The sequence below is a fragment of the Gorilla gorilla genome, chromosome 23 (assembly GCF_029281585.2).
Source record: "Gorilla gorilla gorilla isolate KB3781 chromosome 23, NHGRI_mGorGor1-v2.1_pri, whole genome shotgun sequence".
In the NCBI taxonomy this organism is placed as follows: Eukaryota; Metazoa; Chordata; class Mammalia; order Primates; family Hominidae; genus Gorilla; species Gorilla gorilla.
Window position 1 is genome coordinate 37,306,918 of NC_086018.1, and position 21,655 is coordinate 37,328,572.

At 53.3% G+C, this 21,655-nt stretch overlaps 1 protein-coding gene and 4 non-coding genes across 5 annotated transcripts; all 5 read right to left on the reverse strand.

Annotated features, from left to right (window-relative positions):
• Window positions 1-9,671: 9,671 nt before the first annotated feature.
• RPL3 (ribosomal protein L3) lies at window positions 9,672-17,177 on the reverse strand. Its single transcript, XM_055374677.1, has 11 exons — window positions 16,840-17,177; window positions 16,383-16,756; window positions 15,184-15,376; window positions 14,246-14,414; window positions 13,504-13,639; window positions 12,169-12,355; window positions 11,490-11,650; window positions 10,907-11,008; window positions 10,423-10,518; window positions 9,980-10,099; window positions 9,672-9,773 (listed from the first exon to the last, which is right to left on the reverse strand). Exons 2-11 carry the CDS (start codon window positions 16,383-16,385, stop codon window positions 9,729-9,731), a joined length of 1,212 nt encoding a protein of 403 aa, XP_055230652.1. The 5' UTR covers window positions 16,386-16,756; window positions 16,840-17,177; the 3' UTR covers window positions 9,672-9,728.
• LOC115932011 (small nucleolar RNA U83B) lies at window positions 10,622-10,714 on the reverse strand. The gene has a single exon (XR_004068400.1). It is a non-coding gene; the product is annotated as a small nucleolar RNA U83B (small nucleolar RNA).
• On the reverse strand, window positions 12,013-12,107 carry LOC115932012 (small nucleolar RNA U83B). The gene has a single exon (XR_004068401.1). It is a non-coding gene; the product is annotated as a small nucleolar RNA U83B (small nucleolar RNA).
• Window positions 13,640-13,694, reverse strand: LOC115932017 (small nucleolar RNA U82P). Its single transcript, XR_004068404.1, has one exon. It is a non-coding gene; the product is annotated as a small nucleolar RNA U82P (small nucleolar RNA).
• On the reverse strand, window positions 15,835-15,898 carry LOC115932004 (small nucleolar RNA SNORD43). Its single transcript, XR_004068393.1, has one exon. It is a non-coding gene; the product is annotated as a small nucleolar RNA SNORD43 (small nucleolar RNA).
• Window positions 17,178-21,655: the final 4,478 nt, after the last annotated feature.

A 21,655-nucleotide genomic window follows, 5' to 3' on the forward strand; every position in this document is an offset into this window, starting at 1 on the left:
CTGCAACTTGCCCTTTTTGCTCTGCACTGAGAGGTCCCTCCGTGAGGGGTGCCTGTGACTCCAGCTCCTCCTGCACTGCCACATGACGCTCCCAGGCCAAGGAGACAACGCTGTGCATGATGGCCTCAGGGCCAGTGGACTTTTGGATGGTTTCCAGGCTCATGCTATTGATCAGGTTTTTAAAGATCAAAGTGTAGTGGCCAGGTGTGGTGGCGTCCGTCTGTAATCCCAGCACTTTGGAAGGCCGAGGCTGGAGAATTGCCTGAGCCCAGGAGTTCAAAACCAGCCTGGGTGACATAGTGAGGCCCTGTCTCTACAAAATAATTTTTTTAAAATTAGCCAGGCATAGAGCTGGGCACAGTGGCTCACGCCTGTAATCCCAGAACTTTGGGAGGCTGAGGCAGGCTGATCACGAGGTCAGGAGTTGGAGACCAGCCTGGCCAATATAGTCAAACCCGTCTCTACTAAAAATACAAAAATTAGCCGGGCATGGTGGCACACACCTGTAGTCCCAGCTACTCAAGAAGCTGAGGCAGAAGAAACGCTTGAACCCAGGAGGCAGAGGTTGCAGTGAGCTGAGATTGCACCACTGCACTCCAGCCTGGGCAACAGAGCAAGACTCCGTCTAAAAAAAAAAATTAGCCAGGCGTGGTGGCATGCGCCTGTAGTCCCAGCTACTTGGGAGGCTGGGGCAGGAGGATCACTTGTGCCAGAAGGTCGAGGCTGTGATGAGCCAGGATGGCATCACTGCACTCCAGCCTGGGCAACAGAATAAGACTCCGTCTCAAAAATAAAAAATAAAAAAAGGTCAAAGTCTGCCAACTCCTGAATTCAAGGCCTCGTGTAAAACAAGCTCACCCAAACAGGGGTTTCATAGGAGCGGCCGGTAGGCGCTTCATTCGTTCCTCTGTCCCAGTCTCTTCCACCTCCCAGTTCTTCACTGAGCACCTACTGTGTGCTGGACCCTGCTGGCTGCCAGGCCTGCAGAGGTAACCCTGAGACAGAGGCTGGGGAGGGGCCATGGTGGGAGGGCAGCAGCTTTGCAGCTCCAGCCTGTTGCCGCCAGATCACCCTCTTGCCTAAAGAAGCTGGAAATGTGAGTTCTGCGTGAAAGCAAAGGTCAGTACCCTTTAATTTTCTTTTGTAACTCTGAGGACCAAACAAAGCATAACTGCGAGCTGGGCTGGCCCTTGAGCTGCCAATTGCCAGCCCAGGCAGCTCTTTTCCACGCACCACACCAGGATTGTAGACAGGGACACCGAGGCACAGGTGGAAGGGCGACTCTGGTGGTCTCGCACGGCTGAGGCACAGCAGCCTGGAATGAGCTGGCAGGCTGCAGCCGCCTAGTGAGGAGCCTTGAATGCCTGTTGGTGCTTAATAAAGGTTGGTAACGGTGACATATGAATACAATTGACCCTCAAGGCTGGGCGCAGTGGCTCACTCCTGCCATCTGAGCACTTTGGGAGGCCAAGGTGGGTGGATCACCTGAGGTCAGGAATTTGAGACCAGCCTGGCCAACATGGTGAAACACCACCTCTACTAAAAATACAAAAATTAGCTGGGCGTGGTGGTCTGTGCCTGTAATCCCAGCTACTCGGGAGGGTAAGGCAGGAGAATCTCTTGAACCTGGGAGGCAGAGGTTGCAGTGAGCCGAGATTACACCACTGCACTCCAGCCTGGGCGACAGAGCAAGAACCTGGATCAAGAAAAAAAAAATACAGCTGACCCTCGAACAACACGGGTTTGGACTTGGAGTTTCCACTTCTTTTTTTTTTTTTTTTGTGATGGAGTCTCACTCTTGTCCCCCAGGCTGGAGTGCAATGGCGCGATCTCGGCTCACTGCAACCTCCACCTCTTGGGTTCAAGCGATTCTCATGCCTCAGCCTCCTGAGTAGCTGGGATAACAGGCACCCGCCACCATGCCCGGCTAATTTTTATATTTTTAGTACAGACGGGGTTTCACCATGTTGGCCAGGCTGGTCTCGAACTCCTGACCTCAGGCAGTCCGCTTGCCTTGGCCTCCCAAAGTGCTGAGATTACAGGCGTGAGCCACTATGCACAGCCAGATTATTTTAATAACATTTTCTTTTCTCTACCTTACTTTATTGTAAGACTATAGTATATAATACACATAGCACACAAAATATGTGTTAATCAACTGTTTTCACAGTCAACAGTAAGTTATTGGTGGTTAAGGCCGGGTGCAGCGTCGCATGCCTGTAATCCCAGCACTTTGGGAGGCTGAGGCGGGCGGATCACTTGAGGTCAGGAGTTTGAGACCACTCTGGCCAACATGGTGAAACCCTGTCTCTACTAAAAATACAAAATTAGCCGGGTGTGGTCCCAGCTACTCGGGAGGCTGAGGAAAGAGGATCTCTTGAACCCAGGAGGCAAAGGTTGCAGTGAGCCGAGATGGCGCCACTACACTCCACCCTGGGCAACGGAGCGAGACTCCGTCTCAAAAAAAAAAAAGTTATTGTTAAAAATTTTTTTTTTTTTTTTTTTTGAGATGGAATCTCGCTCTGTCGCCCAGGCTGGAGTGCAGTGGCGTGATCTCGGCTCACTGCAAGCTCCACCTCCTGGGTTCAGGCCATTCTCTTGCCTCAGCCTCCCAAGTAGCTGGGACTACACGCATGCACCACCACACCCAGCTAATTTTTTTGTATTTTTTTAGTATAGACGGGGTTTTACCATGTTAGCCAGGATGGTCTCAATCTCCTGACCTCGTGATCCACCCACCTCGGCCTCTCAAAGTGCTGGGATTACAGGCATGAGCCACCAAGCCCGGCCGGTAGTTAAGTTTTAGGGGAGTCAAAAGTTACACTTGGATTTTTTACTGCATGGGGGGTTACTGCCTCGATCCCCACATTGTTCACGGGTCAGCTGTAAATGAATGTGCAATGTGGAGCCAGGGAAGCTGCTGAGGCAGGAGGTCCTGCCTCTGATTAAATGTATATGAGAAACGCTGGGAATAGTGGTTCCCAGGAAGCAAGAGGGAAGCACTGGGCATTGGGCTGGATCTTGTGTCTGTCACTCCAGATCCTCAAGCCGCCCTTTCACCCACTGCTCTGTGCCCCAGGATGCTGACTTCTGGGGACTATATCAACCAAACTCCCTTGCCACTTCCAGCTGGGTTCAGCCATTGGTGTCGCCAGCAGAACAGAAGGTTGGGGTCAGTGCTGTGCTGGTAAATGTCTAACAAGCAGCTCTCTGGAGGAATGGCCCTGATCTCTAGTGTCTGCCTGTTTCCCTGGTGTAAATATTCCTGCTGCGGGTGGAGATGGTGTCACAGATGGATGGGGGATGACATGGTGTCTTCATCATAGGCCCTGGTGTTGCCAAGCCAGTGTGTCCATAGGCCCTGGGCCATGGGGGAAGATGGCGTGGCGTGTCAATGTCCAGGTGTGTTCCCAGGTGCTGGCATGAGGATGAGCTGGGGCTTTCACACCAGCTGGTCCTCCTCTGTGCTCGGATCCCCGTCTATCAAGTGGGGGTGACAGGCAGCTCCTTGCTGCCCCCTGTTGAGGGGTTTCTGTGCAGTAAGGCACACAGTCCTGCCTGGCCCAGTGCCTGGGGCCCGTGAGTCTTCAGTAACAGCGGCCATGGTGGTGACCATCGCCTGGGTCCCTGCTTATGCCCCGGGCAGGCTGACCAGGCTCAAGGATGGCCTGGGGTGGAGGCCTGCTGGAGAAGCCCACTGGGGAGGAGACAGCGGCCAGTAGGATGGGGAAGTTGGCGAGGCAGCTATCTTTAGTGCCTTCCCTCACAGCCGTTTTCCTCTGCCGGGCTAAGCAGGACTCTGGTGGGGACCGGGTGGGGAGGGGCCACTTCTCCATAGTCACATGAAGCCCAGTGACCTGAAGGCCAGCTGTGCAGGCTCAGGGCCCAGCGAGGGTGGGGCTGGCTGTGGTACCGGGCTCCAGGAGACCTCATCAGTAAAGAAGCAGGGGCCCACTGTAGGAGGCTGGGAGAGGGTAGGGGGCCAAGGAGCATTGGGGGTCACAGTGGCTGCTGGGAAACAGTGTCCCTCCAGTCCTCGCCCAGAGCTTTCGCAGCCCTCCTGCACCAGGACAGCGTGGTGTGATGGTTGTGCGCTCGTGTCTGGAGCCTGGATTTTATATCCCCGCCTCGCCACTCCAAGAGTCTGACCTCAGAGACTGTGACTTAACCTTGCTGAGCCTCAATTTCCTCCCTGTGAAAACAGAAGTGATGCCGGGCTCAGTGGCTCACACCTGTAATCCCAGCACTTTGGGAGGCCTAGGCAGGTGGATCACCAGAGGTCAGGAGTTCAAGACCAGCCTGGCCAACATGGTGAAACCCCGTCTCTACTAAAAATACAAAAATCAGCCGGGCGTGGTGGTGCGCCTATAATCCCAGCTACTCAGGAGGCTGAGGCACAAGAATCGCTTGAACCCGGGAGGTGGAGGTTGCAGTGAGCTGAGATCGCGCCACTGCACTCCATCCTGGATAACAGAGTGAGACACTGTCTCAAAAATAAGTAAATAAATAAATAAATAAGGTAACTCTGGGCTGGGCGAGGTAGCTGAACGCCTTTAATCCCAGCACTTTCTGAGGCTGATGGGGGAGGATTGTTTAAGCCTAGGAGTTTGAGACCAGCCTGGGCAACATGACAAGACCCAGTCTCTACAAAAAATACAAATATTAGGCCAGGCACGGTGACTCATGCCTGTAATCCCAGTACTTTGGGAGGCCGAGACAGGTGGATCACGAGCTCAGGAGATCGAGACCATCCTGGCTAACATGATGAAACCCTGTCTCTACTAAAAAATAAAAAAAAATTAGCCGGGCGTGGTGGCGGGTGCCTATAGTCCCAGCTACTCGGGAGGCTGAGGCAGGAGAATGGCGTGAACCTGGTAGGTGGAGCTTGCAGTGAGCTGAGATCACACCACTGCACTCCAGGCTGGGCCACAATGCAAGACTCCATCTAAAAAAACAAAAAATACAATATTAGCCAGGCATAGTGGCACACACCTGTAGTCCCAGCTACTCGGGAGGCTGAGATGGGAGGATTGCTTGAGACTGGGAGGTCAAGGCTGCAGCGAGCCGTGATCGCACCACCGCACTCCAGCTCTAGGCGACACAGTGAGACCCTGTCTCAAAAAATAAAAATAAGGTAACTCTGAAAGAGTTGAGTACAAACCTTGGCACACCATAGGTGCTCAACAAATGAGCCCTCTCCTTCTCCCCTGAGCCAGCATTCATTGGCTTTACCGACCCCTGGTAGCCTAGAGTGAGGGTGAAGAGATGCCTGGGCTCACGTCCCAACCCCACCAATCATACAGCGTCCCTGGGCAAGTTATTCATCCACAAGCCCCAGTTTCTTACTGCAAAATGTGATCATAACAGAACCTGCCTCAAGGAGTGAGCCTGATGACTTTTTCTCTGTGTGAAATGCTCAGTGCCTAATACAGAGCAAGATGCTCACAATGATTGCCGCCTGCTGTCCTGCGCACTGCCTTGACCTGTGAGTGCTGCTGATTGTGGGTGAGCGGCTGGTGAGGTTGGGCTCTGGATGGTTGCTGGATGCTCCCTTCCTCCCTCACTCTCAGGCCCGTGGAGTTACCGCAGCGCCCCCATTATCTGTGGTTTCGCTTTCCTTGGTTGCAGTTTCCAGCAGTCAGCCACAGCCTGAAAATATTAAAGAGAAAATTTCAGAAATAATTCATAATTTGACATTGCATGCCATTCTGAGCAGGGTGATGAAATCATGCAGCGATGATCGTGACTCATTCCTCTGTCCAGCGTCTCCGCACTGCAGGCATTCCCGCCCGTGAGTCACTTTGTAGCCCTCTTGGTGATCAGAGAGAAGAAGCCTAATCCACAGACGGTTCCGTACTATCCGCGGTTTCAGGAATCCACTGGGGGTGTTGGAGGGTAGGGGGCTACTGTAATTTCCTGCCTCCCGTGAGGTTTGCATCAGGCCATCTCCTGTCGGTGGCCTGGCCTGGGCTCCTGAGACTGCTCCTGAAAGGGAAAGGGACTTTGGGCTCCTGGGAACTGCCCAGGAGGCAGGGCAGGGGGACCCCCAGAAGTTGCAGCAAGTAGCTGCATTATCAGCTACGAGGTTGAGAACCAAGGGGAGGAAGGTGAGCTGCCAGCTGCATGGGGCTACATCTGGGTGGGGGGACAGAGACAGAGCAGCACAGCCCCCGCCAGCAAGGCTGTCAACGAGGATCTAGGCAGAGAGCAATTTGGGGTGAGCCCACAAGGTGGCGGCCAGCCACTCACCCCTCTACACCCCGTGGCCATCCCCAGGTGAGCTGAGCGAAGTCCCTGGCTCCGTCACACCTTTTAAGGCAAAGGCAGCTCCCGCCACCACCTCCCTGTTCCCACTTGCTCAGAAATTCCCAGCAGGTATTTTTTCTTTTTTTCAGGAAGAATGGAATGAGACTTCTTGTTCGGTCACCGCAGGATTCCGGCGAGGCCTGTCTAGGGGTTCTGGTGAGAGAAAAGCGTGACAGGAAGCGCATGCCAGCAGGCACTTGGAGATGTACCCTCGGTGACATGCACAGGCACGGCAGCTGCCCCACCCACCACAGGCCTCCACTCGGGACAGCTGGGCACACGCACAATACAGACAAGGCCCAGAGATACAGAGACCCCCAACAAACCTACTCCATGCTAGGGAGACAGGAGATCCAGCTGGGAACGAGCCCATATCATGAAGCCCCTCCCTCAGGAGCTCATACCGGAGCCCAGGAGCCTTGTCCCACCCCAGGGCCTTCGCACTCACCGTTCCCTGGCGGGAGTGAGTGTTCCAGCACAGGGCTCCACAGGCAGGATCCTTGACACCTTTCAGATCTCAGAGAGGCCTCCCCGACCCCACCCACATGACTCCATCCCAGTGACCTGTTTTATTTCCTCACAGCCGTCTTCACTTGTAAACTGCCTTTTTTCTTGACAGGATCTTGCTCTGTCACCCAGCCTGGAGTGCAGTGGTGCAATCATGCATGGCTCACTGCAGCCTTGACCTCCCAGGCTCAAGCGGATCCTCCCACCTCAGCCTCCCAAGTAGCTGGGACTACAGGCACGCGCCACCATACCCAGCTAACTTTTAAATCTTTTGTAGAGACAGGTCTCACCATGTTGTCTCAAACTCCTGGGCTCAAGCCATCCTCCCGTATCAGTCTCCCAAAGTGCTAAGATTACAGATGTGAGCCACCACACATGGCAGGCAAGGAAGGGCTGTGGGGCTGTCAACAGCAAAGGCTCAGCCCCCAGTCAAGCCAGGCTGCCCATGAGAAAGGCTTTCTGTGCACTTGGGCACATGTGGACAGGTACGGGTGTGATGCCAGCCTCCACTTGCAGCCTGCAGGTGTGTCTGTGGTACTGGGTGCCTGTGTGTGTGTCCTGAGCCTGGGGGAAGACAGACAGACTACCCCTAGGGGCCTTTGTTCTTTGCATCCTGTCATCCTGGCCATACCCACAACTGGGTACAGAGCCCTGGACAGGCAGCAAGGCTCGGCCAGGACATCTCAGACCAGCAAACCCTTTCCTTTCTGGGCTGGTAGGCAGCGGGGCTCCAGGTCCAGCCTAAGGGATGGGGAAGGGAGGGGACAGGCTGGGACCCCTGCCCAGTCAGCATCCCCACCAGGACGAGATCTAACCATGGAGACTGACAAAAGGCAGCACCCAGGAGACCAGGCAACCAGGTCTCACACCTGGCCCTGGCACTAAGGTGCCTGGTGGCCTTGGGACAATAGGTCCTGACCCATTCCAGCTGTGCACTTGACTCCCACGACTGCGGGGCATCCGAAGACCCTGATACAGAAAGGAACCCTGCCCAATCCAAAACCCCTAGCAGGGCCCTCTTGCAGGGCACGTGCCGCACACTCGCCCCCTGGTGGCTCCAACCTGAAGTGCAGCTCCAGTCACCTAGGCCCATGCTGCAGAGCCAAAGATGGGAGGGGCTGCAGGAAGGAGGGTTCTGCCTTGAGACCAACTGCCCCAAGCCAAGCTCAGAAGGGGCTGGAGACTTGCAGGGTGGACAGACACACGTGGGGAAGGTTCCTGCTGCACACAACTCAACTCTGACCTGCCCCTGCCTCAGGACCTCCGTGGCACTTATCCGCTCTGCACCTGGATGACTTTTTTTTGAGACGGAGTCTCGCTGTCACCCAGGCTGGAGTGCAGTGGCGCCATCTCGGCTCACTGCAAGCTCCGCCTCCTGGATTCACGCCATTCTCCTGCTTCAGCCTCCCAAGTAGCTGGGACTACAGGCGCCTGCCACCGCGCCCAGCTCATTTTTTTGTATTTTTAGTAGAGACGGTGTTTCACCATGGTCTCAATCTCCTGACCTCGTGATCCGCCCGCCTCAGCCTCCCAAAGTGCTGGGATTACAGGTGTGAGCCACCGCGCCAGGCCGACTTCAAGATATTTTAGTGCTTCACCCTGCACCCTCAGGTCCACAGGGAGACAGTGACAACTTGGGCATCTCCCCAACTGTTCTCCCACAGTCCCACACACGCCCTTAGCCCACAGGTGCACCCTGCACGCTGATCCTCAGATCCCAGCTATTGCCAATCCATCCGAATAAACAGAGACTCAGACACACAGTTAGGGTCCCCGGTGACTAGCAGGCCTCCAGACACTGCTGGGTGGACAGTCAGCTGGCGCAGCTGGGGACTCTATCCACAAGTAACTCAGCGAGGGATGGAGTACAGCACAGCGCCTGCTCACAGCCACAGGACCCAAGTCTGAGGGAGCAGCTTCGACGGCATCAGGGGACCTGCATTCCACACCCCGTCCTGGTAGAGCCTAAGTGCAGCTTGAGCAAAGACAGGGAGTCAGCAAGTGGGTCCAAGCACCAGGGTCTGTGCTGGGCTTCACTGAGATCACTGGGCTCCAGGCCAGGTCACAGGGGTCAGTCCAGAGCCTGGGGGCTCCTTCAGTTTACAGCAGCAGCTGCACCCCAGCATCCTGGGCTCCAGGGACTGAGGGCAGCAGGCACTCAACATGCAAGTCAAGAAAGCAAATAAGTCCCATGCCCGAGGGGGCTGGGGTACAGGGGCCATCTCCAGTGGGAACAGGGACTGCACCAGCCAAGTCCCAGAAGACAGACCCCAGCCCAGAGGGGACACAGCCCTCTGCCACAAGTTCCAACTAGGCTTCCAGCTGCCGAGCCTGGTAAGTCCCTTAACCTCTGGGCCTGTGTTCATGTTCTCCCAGTACCAGACTTCAGGTGCAGATTACAAAAGAACCTGAACAAGTCTTAACTGGAAGCCACCCTTCCCTGGATTAATTTAAAACCAAATGAACTTTTTAAACAAGTAACAAACCCACGGTCTTCCTGCAAACCAGCATCAAAGGCGCCAGGGAACATCCAGGCCTCCCTGTCTCCTTCCCGTCTCCACAGCACTGGCATCACCCAAGCTGTGCAAACAGCAGAGACCCAGCTGCCTCACCCTGGTGACAAACATTTGCACAATGCCCACTGCTCCAGGCTGGATTTCTACAGCTCAGCGGCAGAACCAGGCCCAGCTTTTACCTCCCTCTAGGGACTGAGGGTGGGGGACAGATTGGGAGGCCAGAGGGCAAACCCAGCGAAGCTACAAAAAGGAGGGCAGTGGCCTTGGGGAGCACAAGGCACCTCAAGGGCCCCCATCTGCCTCCCCAGTCCCAGCCTCTCTCCTGAAGAAAGAAGCAAGATGTTCAGTGGAAAATAACTTTTATTGAGACCCCACCAACTGCAAAATCTGTTCCTGGCATTAAGCTCCTTCTTCCTTTGCAATTCGGTCTTTCTTGAGTGGTCCCTGTGGGGAGAGAGGCAGTGGTCAGAGGTAGAAGATGACAGGTGACAGCAGATGCCCACTCTAGAGGGGACCAAGACTCTGGGCCAGTCTCCACAGCCACAAGAGAGGCCTAAGGCATCAAGACCACCCCTACCCCGGCTGGAGCCAAAGGCAGGCGGCTGGCCAAGCCACTGCACCCAGCGAGGGGGGCAGGCAGAGGTGCTCACCATGAATGCTTTCTTCTCCTCCATGGTCTGGAAGCGGCCATGGCCAAACTTGGAGGTGGTGTCAATGAACTTAAGGTCAATCTTCTCCAGAGCCCGCCGCTTCGTCTGCACCAGCAAGGACTGTGGGCCAAGAGGGGAAGGGATTTAGGATTACAAGGAGCCAGGCTTTCCTCAGCACTGTTCACAGCGCCCCTGCATCTGGGAAGCCACACGATCAATTCAGCCTCCCCCACCATCCGGCAGATGAGGACACACTCAAAGCAGCAAACAGCCCAGCAAGGCCAGACTGGGAATTTCCTCATCTCAGGACTTCAAAGCCAGTGTGAAAGGACTGCCAACACCCTCTCCTTCCTTTCCTCTCCCACCACAGGGCCACCAGCATCTGTGGCCTTGGATCCTCCCTCTACAAGAGCCCCCCCATGACGAGTCAGGACCTGCCTCACCTTGCGGAGGGTGAGCACCCGCTTCTTGGTTCCCACCACACAGCCTTTCAGCATGACAAAGTCATTGGTCACTTCACCATAGTGGACAAAGCCACCCTGGAAAACAAGAGCATCGGATCAGCACAGGCCCAGCACCAGGCCCAGGAGGGGATTGTTGTGCAGATGACCCCTCCAGGTTCAGGCCCTCCCTGACCACAGGGCTGTTCTCAGAAGGAAGGCAACAAGGAACGGTTCCGCAGTCTGTCTCGGGCGCTGTGCCCAGCGCACATTCCACGCCTCATCACTGAACAGCTGAGCCTGAGACCCCACTTCTCACCAGCCAACCCTGAGTGGACTCAGATGACAACATGCCACTTACAAGGGACACAGCTAGGTGTTGTGCTGGCTTCAGTTAACGATCCTGCTAGCAGCCCCTAGGAAGCAGCCTATCCCCAAAAGCACGAGGCCTGGGATGGCCTCACAGAGCAGAACACCCATTACTTACCAGAGGGTTGATGCTCTTGTCAGATAGGTCATAGTCAGTGGAGGCATTGTTCTTGATCAGCTTGCCGTCCTTGATAAGGTAGCCCTGGCCAATCTTATAGATCTGAATGAACAAGAAGAGTGTAAGGCTGGGGCATTAGGGACAAATAACCCAGACATGCCAGTGTGCTGACCTGCAAAGCACGCTAGGAAGGCAGCTGAGGCCTCAGTCCCAGTCACAGCGTATCCCAAGGTCAGAGCAAAAAGCTGGCTGGCCCTCCAGGTTCCTTTCTGTAAGGCGGCTGGGCTAAAACTAAAGATCCTGCTGTACAACACAGGAGGCCTGTCACCCCCCTGGTGGTGGGATCAGGGACCAATAAGGCTAGTATCCCCAGCCACACCAGTCAGCCCCACCACAGCCACTCCACAGGATGGCACCTTACAAATCATCAAGATGGGCCAGAACTGACCCATGAGAAGCAAGCCACTGATGTCCACGTGATGCATAAGCTACAGTCAGTGAAGCAGCGCTGACAGGCACAGAACCCCACTCCCCATCACGGGGGCCTCTTCCCACCCCCAGGGAGCCACTCTCAGAACCTCACCTTCTTGTTGATCTCAGTGCGGTGATGGTAGCCTTTCTGCCCAGCGCGTGCCACAGAGAAGGCTACACGAGCAGGATGCCATGCCCCAATACAGGCCACCTTGCGCAGGCCTCGGTGGGTCTTGCGGGGCAGCTTCTTGGTGTGCCAACGACTGGTGACCCCTGGAATGGATACACGTTACTGCACCTCAGCACCCAGCACCTCCCACTGACCCCTTCCTGCTACTCAACAATTACCAACCATGGCTGGGTCATCTGAGGTAATGATAAGATTATTTCATGTGCATTACCCACAGGTCTCCCCTGTCAAGCTGGATAGGCTCTGGGGGTGTAACCCTGAACTCAATTCTGAATGGGTGCTTTTTAAGGCATCCATTAGTTTAAGCTCCCCCATTCGCAGGGACTAACATAATTCCAAGCTCCCCTTTGCAGTTATCAGTAGGCTACAAAGAGCAAAGGGTCCAGGAACATGTTAAGAAGTGGTCCCCCGGCCCTCCGCTATCCCAGCCACTTCTGACCACAAGGCTGTTCTCAGAAGGAAGGCAGTAGAGAATGGTTCTACACTGTCCGATTCAGGCGCTGTACCCAGCGCTCACTCTGAGCCTCATCAACGAACAGCTGGGCCTGAAACCACTTCTCCCCCAGGTTTGCACAGCAACTCAAGCCACCGCAAAGCTCACCTTTGTAGCCTTTGCCCTTGGTCACCCCGATGACGTCGATCATCTCATCCTGCCCAAACACTTGGTTCACAGGTACCTGCTGCTCGAGCCTCTCGCGGGCCCAGTCCAGCTTCTCGGCCACGGTGCCTCCGTTCACCTGGATCTCCATCAGGTGGGCCTTCTTCTGGCGCAGAGGAAGCAGGCGCATCTAGGAGAAGATAGACACAGCTCAGCTCCAGCTGCCAGCGCTCCTCCCACAGCAGAGGAACTGCAGCTCCATGCGGCCTGATTGATGTCAAGCACACGGCAAAAAGCCAGTAACTCTGAACAAGTCACTGAACCTCACCAAGAGGAAGGAACTTTCATTTCTGCCAACAGCAACAACTTAACTTTGGATACTGGTGCCTGAGTTATTGTCAGGATAAGTGGACAAGACCCACACCACAGGTAAACAACCGGATCCCAGCCCCTACCAGCCCGATGTTCCTGTGGTGTCCTTTGGGTCAGTTCCTTTTGGGGTACTGCAGTGGTTTTACCTCAGCCACCTACACTTGCCCTAGTACAAGCCTGCTTTTGAGAGAGCACAAGCTCTAAGTAAGAAAATGCATCACTGGGCGCGGTGGCTCACACCTGTAATCCCAGCACTTTGGGAGGCCGAGGCAGGTGGATCACCTGAGGTCAGGAGTTCAAAACCAGCCTGACCAACATGGAGAAACCCCGTCTCTACTAAAAAGTACAAAATTAGTAGGGCGTGGTGGCGCATGCCTGTAATCCCAGCTACTCAGGAGGCTGAGGCAGGAGAATAGCTTGAACCTAGGAAGCGGAGGTTGCAGTGATCTGAGATAGGGCTATTGCACTCTAGCCTGGGCAACAAGAACGAAATTATGTCTCAAAAAAAAAAATGCATTTAAGCATAAAGCTTTCACTCAAGGACAGCCTGGCAATGTCCTGACAAAATTTCAATGGTGGACATGCACTCTCATCCGTGGTGGCCCTCACCACATGGGGTTGTACTCAGCACCTGAGATCAGCCAGGATAACCAATAAAAGGACAGCAAGAGGCACCCACTCTAACCAAGTCAATAAAGAGCCTGCTCAGCTCACCAACTAGGTTTACAGGAGAGCAGCCAGTACACCTCACAACTGACTTTCGGGCAGGCATTTCAGTGTTACTGGTGAGTCACCAGTTGAATTTTAAAAGGGAATGGTTCCCTTGCTAAGGGCCAGTAAGGACACAGTGCCCTCTGCTGGCAAGGGAGAAGCCTACCCATAAGAGTGCGGGCACGGGACCCCCATGATCACATAGGTCACTTCTACTAAGTGGAAGGCCAAGCCACCCTGGGGCACTGGGCTCACCTGGGTGTGGGCAATGACACGGATGACTTGGCAGTACTTCTTCATGCTGCTGAAGTCCTTCTCCAGCTGCTTCTTGCCATCCTCATCCTGCCATTTCTTGCAGTACTTGGTAAAGGCCTTCTTCTTAGATTTATGCCTTCAGGAGCAGAGCAGAGTTGGGGAGGGGACCAGGTGCAGGCCTTCATCACCCCTCCGAGGGGTGAGCGGAAGGCACACTGGCACCGCGTGGGGATGGAGCTCATTGCCGGCTTCTAAGGAGCCTTTTCCACCGGCAAGCGGAGCCTGGATGGAGCTCATCGGGCAGAGCCGAGCGGAGCTGAACAGAGGTCCACAAGGTTAATTTAAGTTACACGCATTCAAACAAAATTCTTGCTCCGGGACAAACCTTTCTGCCTTCGGGAAGCACCCACTCAGTGATGGAGGAAATGGGACATTCCACCCAGGGCGAGAGGCCCTTGCCACCTCTATAGGGGTTTAATTATTCTGCTACCTCTCCTGGTTTCTAGTTGGACTCCTCAACCAACTGGGTCCTCAGCCACCACCCACTAGCCTGGACTCAGAATGAGGGTGTTAGCTTCCGGCTGAAACCAGATGGCTGGCCAAGTCTGATCCCAGGTATTTTTCTGTTCGAGAGGCAAACTAAACCCAAGACAGCAGCTCCCTGCCTGCTACAGAGCTGAGAAACCACGCACACACTGCTCTCCAGCTCCCAAGCTAGGGACTGCATGGCCTCCTCCCTTACCAATTCTTATAGAAACGCCTCTTGCATTCATCACTGATGTGCTCAGCAAAGACAGTCTTGAAGGTCCGGAGGCCTCGAGGGGTTTCCACGTAGCCCACAATGCCCACAACCACCATGGGTGGCGTCTCTACAATGGTCACAGCCTCCACCACCTCCTTCTTGTTCACCTCTGCAAAAAAAAGCAGTAGTCAGACTTGGCAGGAGCCCAAGCAAGGGGTGTAATGTTTTCTAGGAAAATGCAAAGTGCCCATTTAGGCCGGAAGGGCAACTGGGCCCCACACCTGCAGTATGGACTCACAGGGCTGTCCTTACTGCCTATTTCTCATTCAAAGCACATTTATGTTATTCCAACAAAAAATATCAAGACCCTAAACAGCCAAATACCTGTCCAGCTTCAATTCTCTTCTACAGAAACCTCTGGAGGCAGACAAGATTGCTATTTATGTGGAAAATTCAGTGTCCTAACAATAGCTCTGAGCTCAGAGATTAGTCAGTTATCAACTGCCTAACATTAATGTCTCCATGGCTCAGCAACCAGTGCTGTTAGACATCTCTAAGTAGAACACACACAGGTAAGTGGCCATTATTCAAGCTTTCAGGTGAAAAAAACATGAATGAGGCAGTTCTTATGCCAGCCTCAGCAGCTCCAACCCCCCACACTAGTGTTACTTCTCTTTGCTAAGGTTCCTAGCAAATTTACTATGCTCTGAAATCAATACCCCGCACCGCACCTAAAGCAAACAGTGCTGGCCATCTGTAGCCTTGGAATATTAGTCTTGAAGTTAAGCATTCCCATTCTGCTGTCACAGCAGTTCTGACAACGTGTAACTCCTGCTTAAAAAAAAAAGTCTGCCCTCTGCTAACAGCTTGACTCCATCTCTACAATTTCCCTCCCGCTCCACTCCTATTCCCCCAACTTTTAGGATGCCTGTACATACTGGATCCTGGCCTGTCGACTTCCCGCACGATGTGAGTCATGCCAGCCTTGTATCCCAGGAAGGCTGTGAGGTGGACCGGCTTGGACGGGTCATCCTTAGGGAAGCTCTTCACCTTCCCACGATGCCTGCTGCTGCGCTTCCGAGGCAGGAAGCCCAGGGACCCATGTCTGGGAGCGGAGAACTTTCTGTGAGACTGGGGGGGGGGGGAATCACCGTCAGCACCCAAACCAAAGCAGTGCCCCCTTCTCTAATTCCCAGATGCTTAAGTTCCAAATCTCAGCAATACTGAATCCTGACCAGACACCACCCAGCAAGCCGAGTAAAAAGGTCATTATCTCTTCCAGGCTCGCACGTGTCAAGAACGCTTTTGTATTCGACAAAATTTAAGCTGAATCTTATTTCAAATCCTCTCAACCTGTAAGAAAACGAGCCATTTTTTTCTCTAACACTACACAAAAATACACTAAGTAGTGGCACTAAAAACTGCTTAACAGGCAGCTTTACGTGCCAATTAGCAAGGTTTTGACCGCTAAAGAAAGGGACTTCCGGGACAAACGCTGGGTAGCAGCTAGCAATGCTACGCTATAGGCTGCCTCCGGCGCCCGGACACTAATTACACCGATACACGTAGGCCAAAGAACTCGGCAGAGCCAAATCAGAATATGACAATCAGCACACAGTTTCTGTCCGCCCGTCAATAAGTTCATCATCTGTGGTTTCTGCGAGCTCCAGAGGCCTTCGGAGTGCACCAGCGGTCCCAGATATTCAGGACGACTCCACAACACTCCCCTCCCCCAAGCTTCTTTACCTCCCAATGAGAACGGCGCCGAGAACCTCCACCCAAGGTCCTTCTACCCAGACAAGCAGCTTATGGGCCCTAATCCCAACTAATGATAGAATTGGTGAGGTCGAAACTCAGAAATGACTCATGGCTTTAAAAATGCCGGGCCTCCAAGCCTGCTCCCACCCTTACGGCCTCTCTCTGGCCGACCTGCAGGCCCAAAGCCAGTCCTCCAAGCGCTCTTCTCCACAAGCCTCTCGACTTTCCAGAAAATAGGCCAGACTGAAGTCCCCGCTGGGTCGCCCGTGCCCCTAGAGCAAACCCCCGGCGCCGGCCAAGACGGGATGGCGGCGATGCGTCGCGGATTCAGCCGTGCCGACGCCGGTGACAATGAAACGGCCGCCATTACAACACATACCATCACGCCATCAAATCCCGCCGGTAGAGGCCGGTCGGCCTTACGGGCCCGCTATATAAAGCCAAATCTGGCCCCGCCCCTTCCGGCGTGCGAGCGCGCCCCCGCGGCAGGCGTCGGGTCGGGGGCACGTACCGAGCGCCATTTCCACGCACGCTCTTCCGCTCCTAGCTTTCGTTCAGAAGTTGACGTCAGCTTCGGAGACAGAAATTACACACTCTACGGCGAGGGGTCGGGTTCAAACTTAGTGAAAAGCCGCGGAGAGGTGGGCTAAGGGTTGGTGTGCCACAAATCTACGGCGTCCGGCAGCAGCCAAATTTGATAATAACGAAGAAAAATGGCTGCGTCGCTTCTCCTCCTGTGATATGCGGCTATCTCTGGAATTAGCGAAGAAAAACTGAAACTCTCGTTTCCTGGCTCCCACGCTGGTTTTGCCGCGACACCAATTTACCTTTAATACCTTTAATCTCGGGCATCCCTCCATGAAGCCCTATCTCTGCCATTTCTCCCATGCTAATGCAGTGGCCCGCGCTTGATTCTGAGGGTCAGGAGCGTCCCAAGCCTGCGGAACGGCCTCACGACCTCTGGTCATGCCGAGTCCAGCTGCCCAGCCTCCCGGAGCGCCACGCCTTCCAGACCTCTGCATCAGCGAGGGCTTTCGCTGATCTCTGCCTGGGCTCCAGGGTGACTCGGATCCTGACCGATTCCCTGCTTCCAGGCTCGTCCCTTACAAATCTTTTTTTTGAGACGGAGTCTCGCTCTGTCGCAGTGGCGCGATCTCGGCTCACTGCAAGCTCCGCCTCCCGGTTCCCAGTTCAAGCAGTTCTCCTGCCTCAGCCTCCCGAGTAGCTGGGATTACAGGAATGCGCCACCATGCCTGGCTAATTTTTTTTTTTTTTTTTTTTTGTATTTTTAGTAGAGACGGTGTTTCACCATGTTGGCCAGGCTGGTCTTCAACTCCTGATCTCGTGATCCGCCCGCCTCGGCCTCCCAAAGTGCTGGGATTACAGGTGTGAGCTACCGCGCCTGGCCCCCTACAAATCTTTCTAAGAATCAAGTATCTCGTTACTTTCCATGGCGGCCTCGTTGTTTCCTCGGAATTAAGCATCAACTTCAGCGGCCGCCAAAGACGCTCCCCTAACCGTCTACTTCAGCCTCATGGCTGCGCCAGAGCACACGCTCTCCTATCACCTGCTTCCTCTGTCCCACCCTGTCATCTTCTTTAATTCTGGGCCTGGCCTTTGCTCCCACCGTCGTTTGAAAAGCATCCTCTCGGCCGGGCGCGGTGGCTCACGCCTGTAATCCCAACACTTTGGGAGACCGAGGCGGGCGGATCACCTGAGGTCAGGAGTTCGAAACCAGCCTGGGCAACATGGCAAAACCCCGTCTCTATTAAAAATACAAAAATTAGCGGGGCACGATGATGTGCGTCTGTAATCCCAGCTACTTGGGAGGCTGAGGCGGGAGAATCGTTTGAACCCGGGAGACGGAGTTTGCAGTGAGCTGAGATTGCGCCAGTGCAATCCAGCTCAAAAAAAAAAAAAAAAATTATCTCAATCCTCACACCATTCCCGAAGGACATAAGTGATAGATCTTCAATCCATTATTAGAAATCCTGGGGGCCACATATGTTTCAAAATTCAGCATTTTTTGATTTTTAGAAAGGTAATATGGTGCACATACTGTATATTATGTAATACAGCACTTTTTAAAGAAAAACAATATTCCGTAAGGAAACATGAATATTCACATGGAGTGGGACAAATATAAATAGACTCACATCAGTTCAAGGCTGACTTTGCTGCTCAAAAAATGCATCAGTTTACTTTTTGCTGCCAGATAATTTAAGAAGGTTTTTAAAATTTCAGGATACAGGCCAGGCACGGTGGCTCACACCTGTAATCCCATCACTTTGGGAGGCTGAGGAGGGTGGATCACTGGAGGTCAGGAACTTGAGACCAGCCTGGCCAACACAGTGAAACCCCGTTTCTACTAAAAATACAAAAATTAGCAGTTGTTGTGCACGCCTGTAGTCCCAGCTACCCCGGAGGCTGAGGGAGGAGAATTGCTTGAATCCGGGAGGCAGAGGTTGCAGTGAGCCGAGATCGTGCCACTGTGCTCCAGCCTGGGTGACCAATCAGGATTCTGTCTCAAAAAAACAAACAAAAAAAACAAGGCCAGGCGTGGTGGCTCATGCCTGTAATCCCAGCACTTTGGGAGGCCAAGGTGGGTGGTTCATCTGAGGTCAGGAGTTCGAGACCAGCCTGGCCAACATGGTGAAACCCCGTCTCTACTAAAAATACAAAAATTAGCCAGGGGTGGTGGTGGGCGCCTGTAATCCCAATTACTTGGGAGGCTGAGGCAAGAGAATTGCTTGAACCTGGGAGATGGAGGTTGCAGTGAGCCAAGATTGCGCCATTGCACTCCAGCCTGGGTGAGAAAAGCAAAACTCCATCTCAAAAAAAAAAAAAAATTTCAGGATGCAGACAAAGGATTATAACCTACCCACATTGCCCCCCGCCCTTTTTTTTTTCCCAATACGGAGTCTCGCTCTATTGCCCAGGCTGGAGTGCAGTGGCACACAGTGGCACTATCTCGGCTCAATGCAAGCTCCTCCTCCCGGGTTCATGCCATTCTCCTGCCTCAGCCTCCCAAGTAGCTGGGACTACAGGCACCCGCCACCACGCCTGGCTAATTTTTTGTATTTTTAGTAGAGACGGGGTTTCACTGTGTTATTCGGGATGGTCTTGATCTCCCGACCTTGTGATCCACCCGTCTCGGCCTCCCAAAGTGCTGGGATTACAGGCGTGAGCCACCGCGCCCAGCCTATTGCCCCGTTTTTACATAGAAAACTAAACTTCCAGCCAAGAGGTTAATAACTTGACAAAGTCACATAATTAGTGAAGGACAGAGCTCAAGTCTATCTGACTCCAGGTTGGTTTTTCACGGCATTAGACTCAGGGATCAATAACCCCCTTATCGGAAAAGGAGCTTTGGAATCCTGAGCAAGAAGAAATTCTTACTGGAGGCCTGCTCTGTGCCGGGTCCTGCACCAGGCTGCAGGAATATAGAGAACAAGATGGCCACTGTCACAGACCAAATAAGACAATTCAAAATTGTAATGAAGGTTCAAAAGGAAACAATGCCACTAAGGGTCCTGGGCAAACTATTCTCCCTCAAGAATTCCCTTTGCAGTCAAGAAAGAAAAGAGCATCAGTAGACCTGAATTGCCTTGCCAGCATACAGATAGCTCACTAGGTGTAGGGTAAATGCACCTAATAGCAATAACTTAAGCATACCCTTAGAATGACCTTGTATGGCAGATACACCTGAATGTGTGTTCGAGCTAAAGAATCCGGGCAAGGCCAACCCGAAGACTGGTTCCTTGTCTATGAGGAACACCTGAGCCCCCAGCCAGTCCTGTGGAATACAGGCTATACCAGGGATTGAGGTCCTAAGTTTTGGGTTAAATGAAGGCTACCAGAGAGAGGTCATTAAGGGGAAGGTGTTAAGTGAAAATGCTGTATAAACTGCATGCTGTCTGCAACCAGCTGCAGTTTTCCTGTCCAGCACACTACCACTGGAGTGTATGTAAGGAGGATATGTGGTCCAGCCCGCCACCATTAGACTCTCTCCTCTACGCCCCTAATAAAACCCTATGTTGGCTAGGCACAGTGGCTCATGCCTGTAATCTCAACACTTTGGAAGGCCGAGGCTGGTGAATAGCTTGAGCTCAGGAGTTCGACACCAGCCTGGGCAACATGGTGAAACCCCAGCTCTGCAAAAAATACAAAAATTAGCCAGGTGTGATGGTGCATGCTTGTGGTCCCAGCTACTCAGGAGGCTGAGGTGGGGTGATCCCTTGAGCCCAACAGGAAGTTGAGGGTACAATGAACTGTGATCCCACCACTGCACTCCAGCCTGAGCGACAAAGTGAGACCCTGTCTCAAAAAACAAACAAGCCAGGCGCAGTGGCTCACGCCTGTAATCCTAGCAATTTGGGAGGCCAAGGTGGGTGGATCACGAGGTCAGGAGTTCAACCCCAGCCTGACCAAAATGGTGAAACCCCGTCTCTACTAAAAAACTACAAAAATTAGCCAGGCGCAGTGTCAGGCGCCTGTAATCCCAGCTACTCGGGAGGCTGAGGCAGGAGAATCGCTTGAACCCGGGCGGCAGAGGTTGCAGTGAGCCGGGATCATGCCATTGCACTCCAGCCTGGGCGACAAAGTGAGACTCCATCTCAAACAAACAAACAAACTCATGTCTCATTTGCTGGCTCTGGGTCTCTTCTTTGGTTTCTTGAACCTGATGCCTTCCCTATTGAGGTTAATAGGGATTCAGTGGTAGTGTACTTTGGCCAGGCGTGGAGACTCATGCCTGTAATCCCAGTACTTCCAACTCCCGACCTCAGGTGATCCGCCCGCCTCAGCCTTCCAAAGTGCTGAGGCGGGCGGATCACCTGAGGTCGGGAGTTCGACACCAGCCTGACCAACATGGAGAAACCCTGTCTCTACTAAAAATACAAAATTAGCCAGGCGTGGTGGTACATGCCTGTAATCCCAGCTACTCAGGTGGCTGAGGCAGGAGAATCGCTTGAACCCAGGAGGCAGAGGTTGCAGTGAGCCAAGATCGCATCATTGCACCCCAGCCTTGGCAACAAGAGCAAAACTCCGTCTCAAAAATAGATAAATAAAATAATAAATAAAAATAAAAATAGGGATTCAGCACAACATTGGGTTAGGCCTCAGTTTCCTTATCTGTCAAATGAGGAATTCATTCATTCATTCAACAAATATGTACTGAGCCTGCTTTGCCTAGCCCCATGCAGGGCTCTGAAACACGGAATAAAACAGAGGTGGGGTTGGGACCCCTGCCCTGGAAGAGATCAGTCTACCTACATCATAGCTATGAAACAGAGGCCTGTGCAAAAAGAACTGGTGAATTCCCCAATTTATGGGCAGGGTCATCAGGGAAGTCTCAACCACAGAGATGTCATTTGAACTGGGCTTCAAAGGATTTTTATTTGTCCAGCAAAAAGGGCAGCTCTCCAGGCAGTAGGAACGTGTGCAAAGGCAGAAAGGATAAAAGACAGTGGCCTGCAGAACTAGCTGTGATTTGGCACAGCCAGACTAGAAGACAGTGGCAGGAGGCCAGTTTAGGAAGATAGGTAGGGTTCAGACCTAAAGTTTCCAGCTGGAAAACATCATCCTGAGGCCAGTGGAATGCACTGAAAGCCTATGAACACCTGTGCACTTATTTTTATTTTTATAATAAGA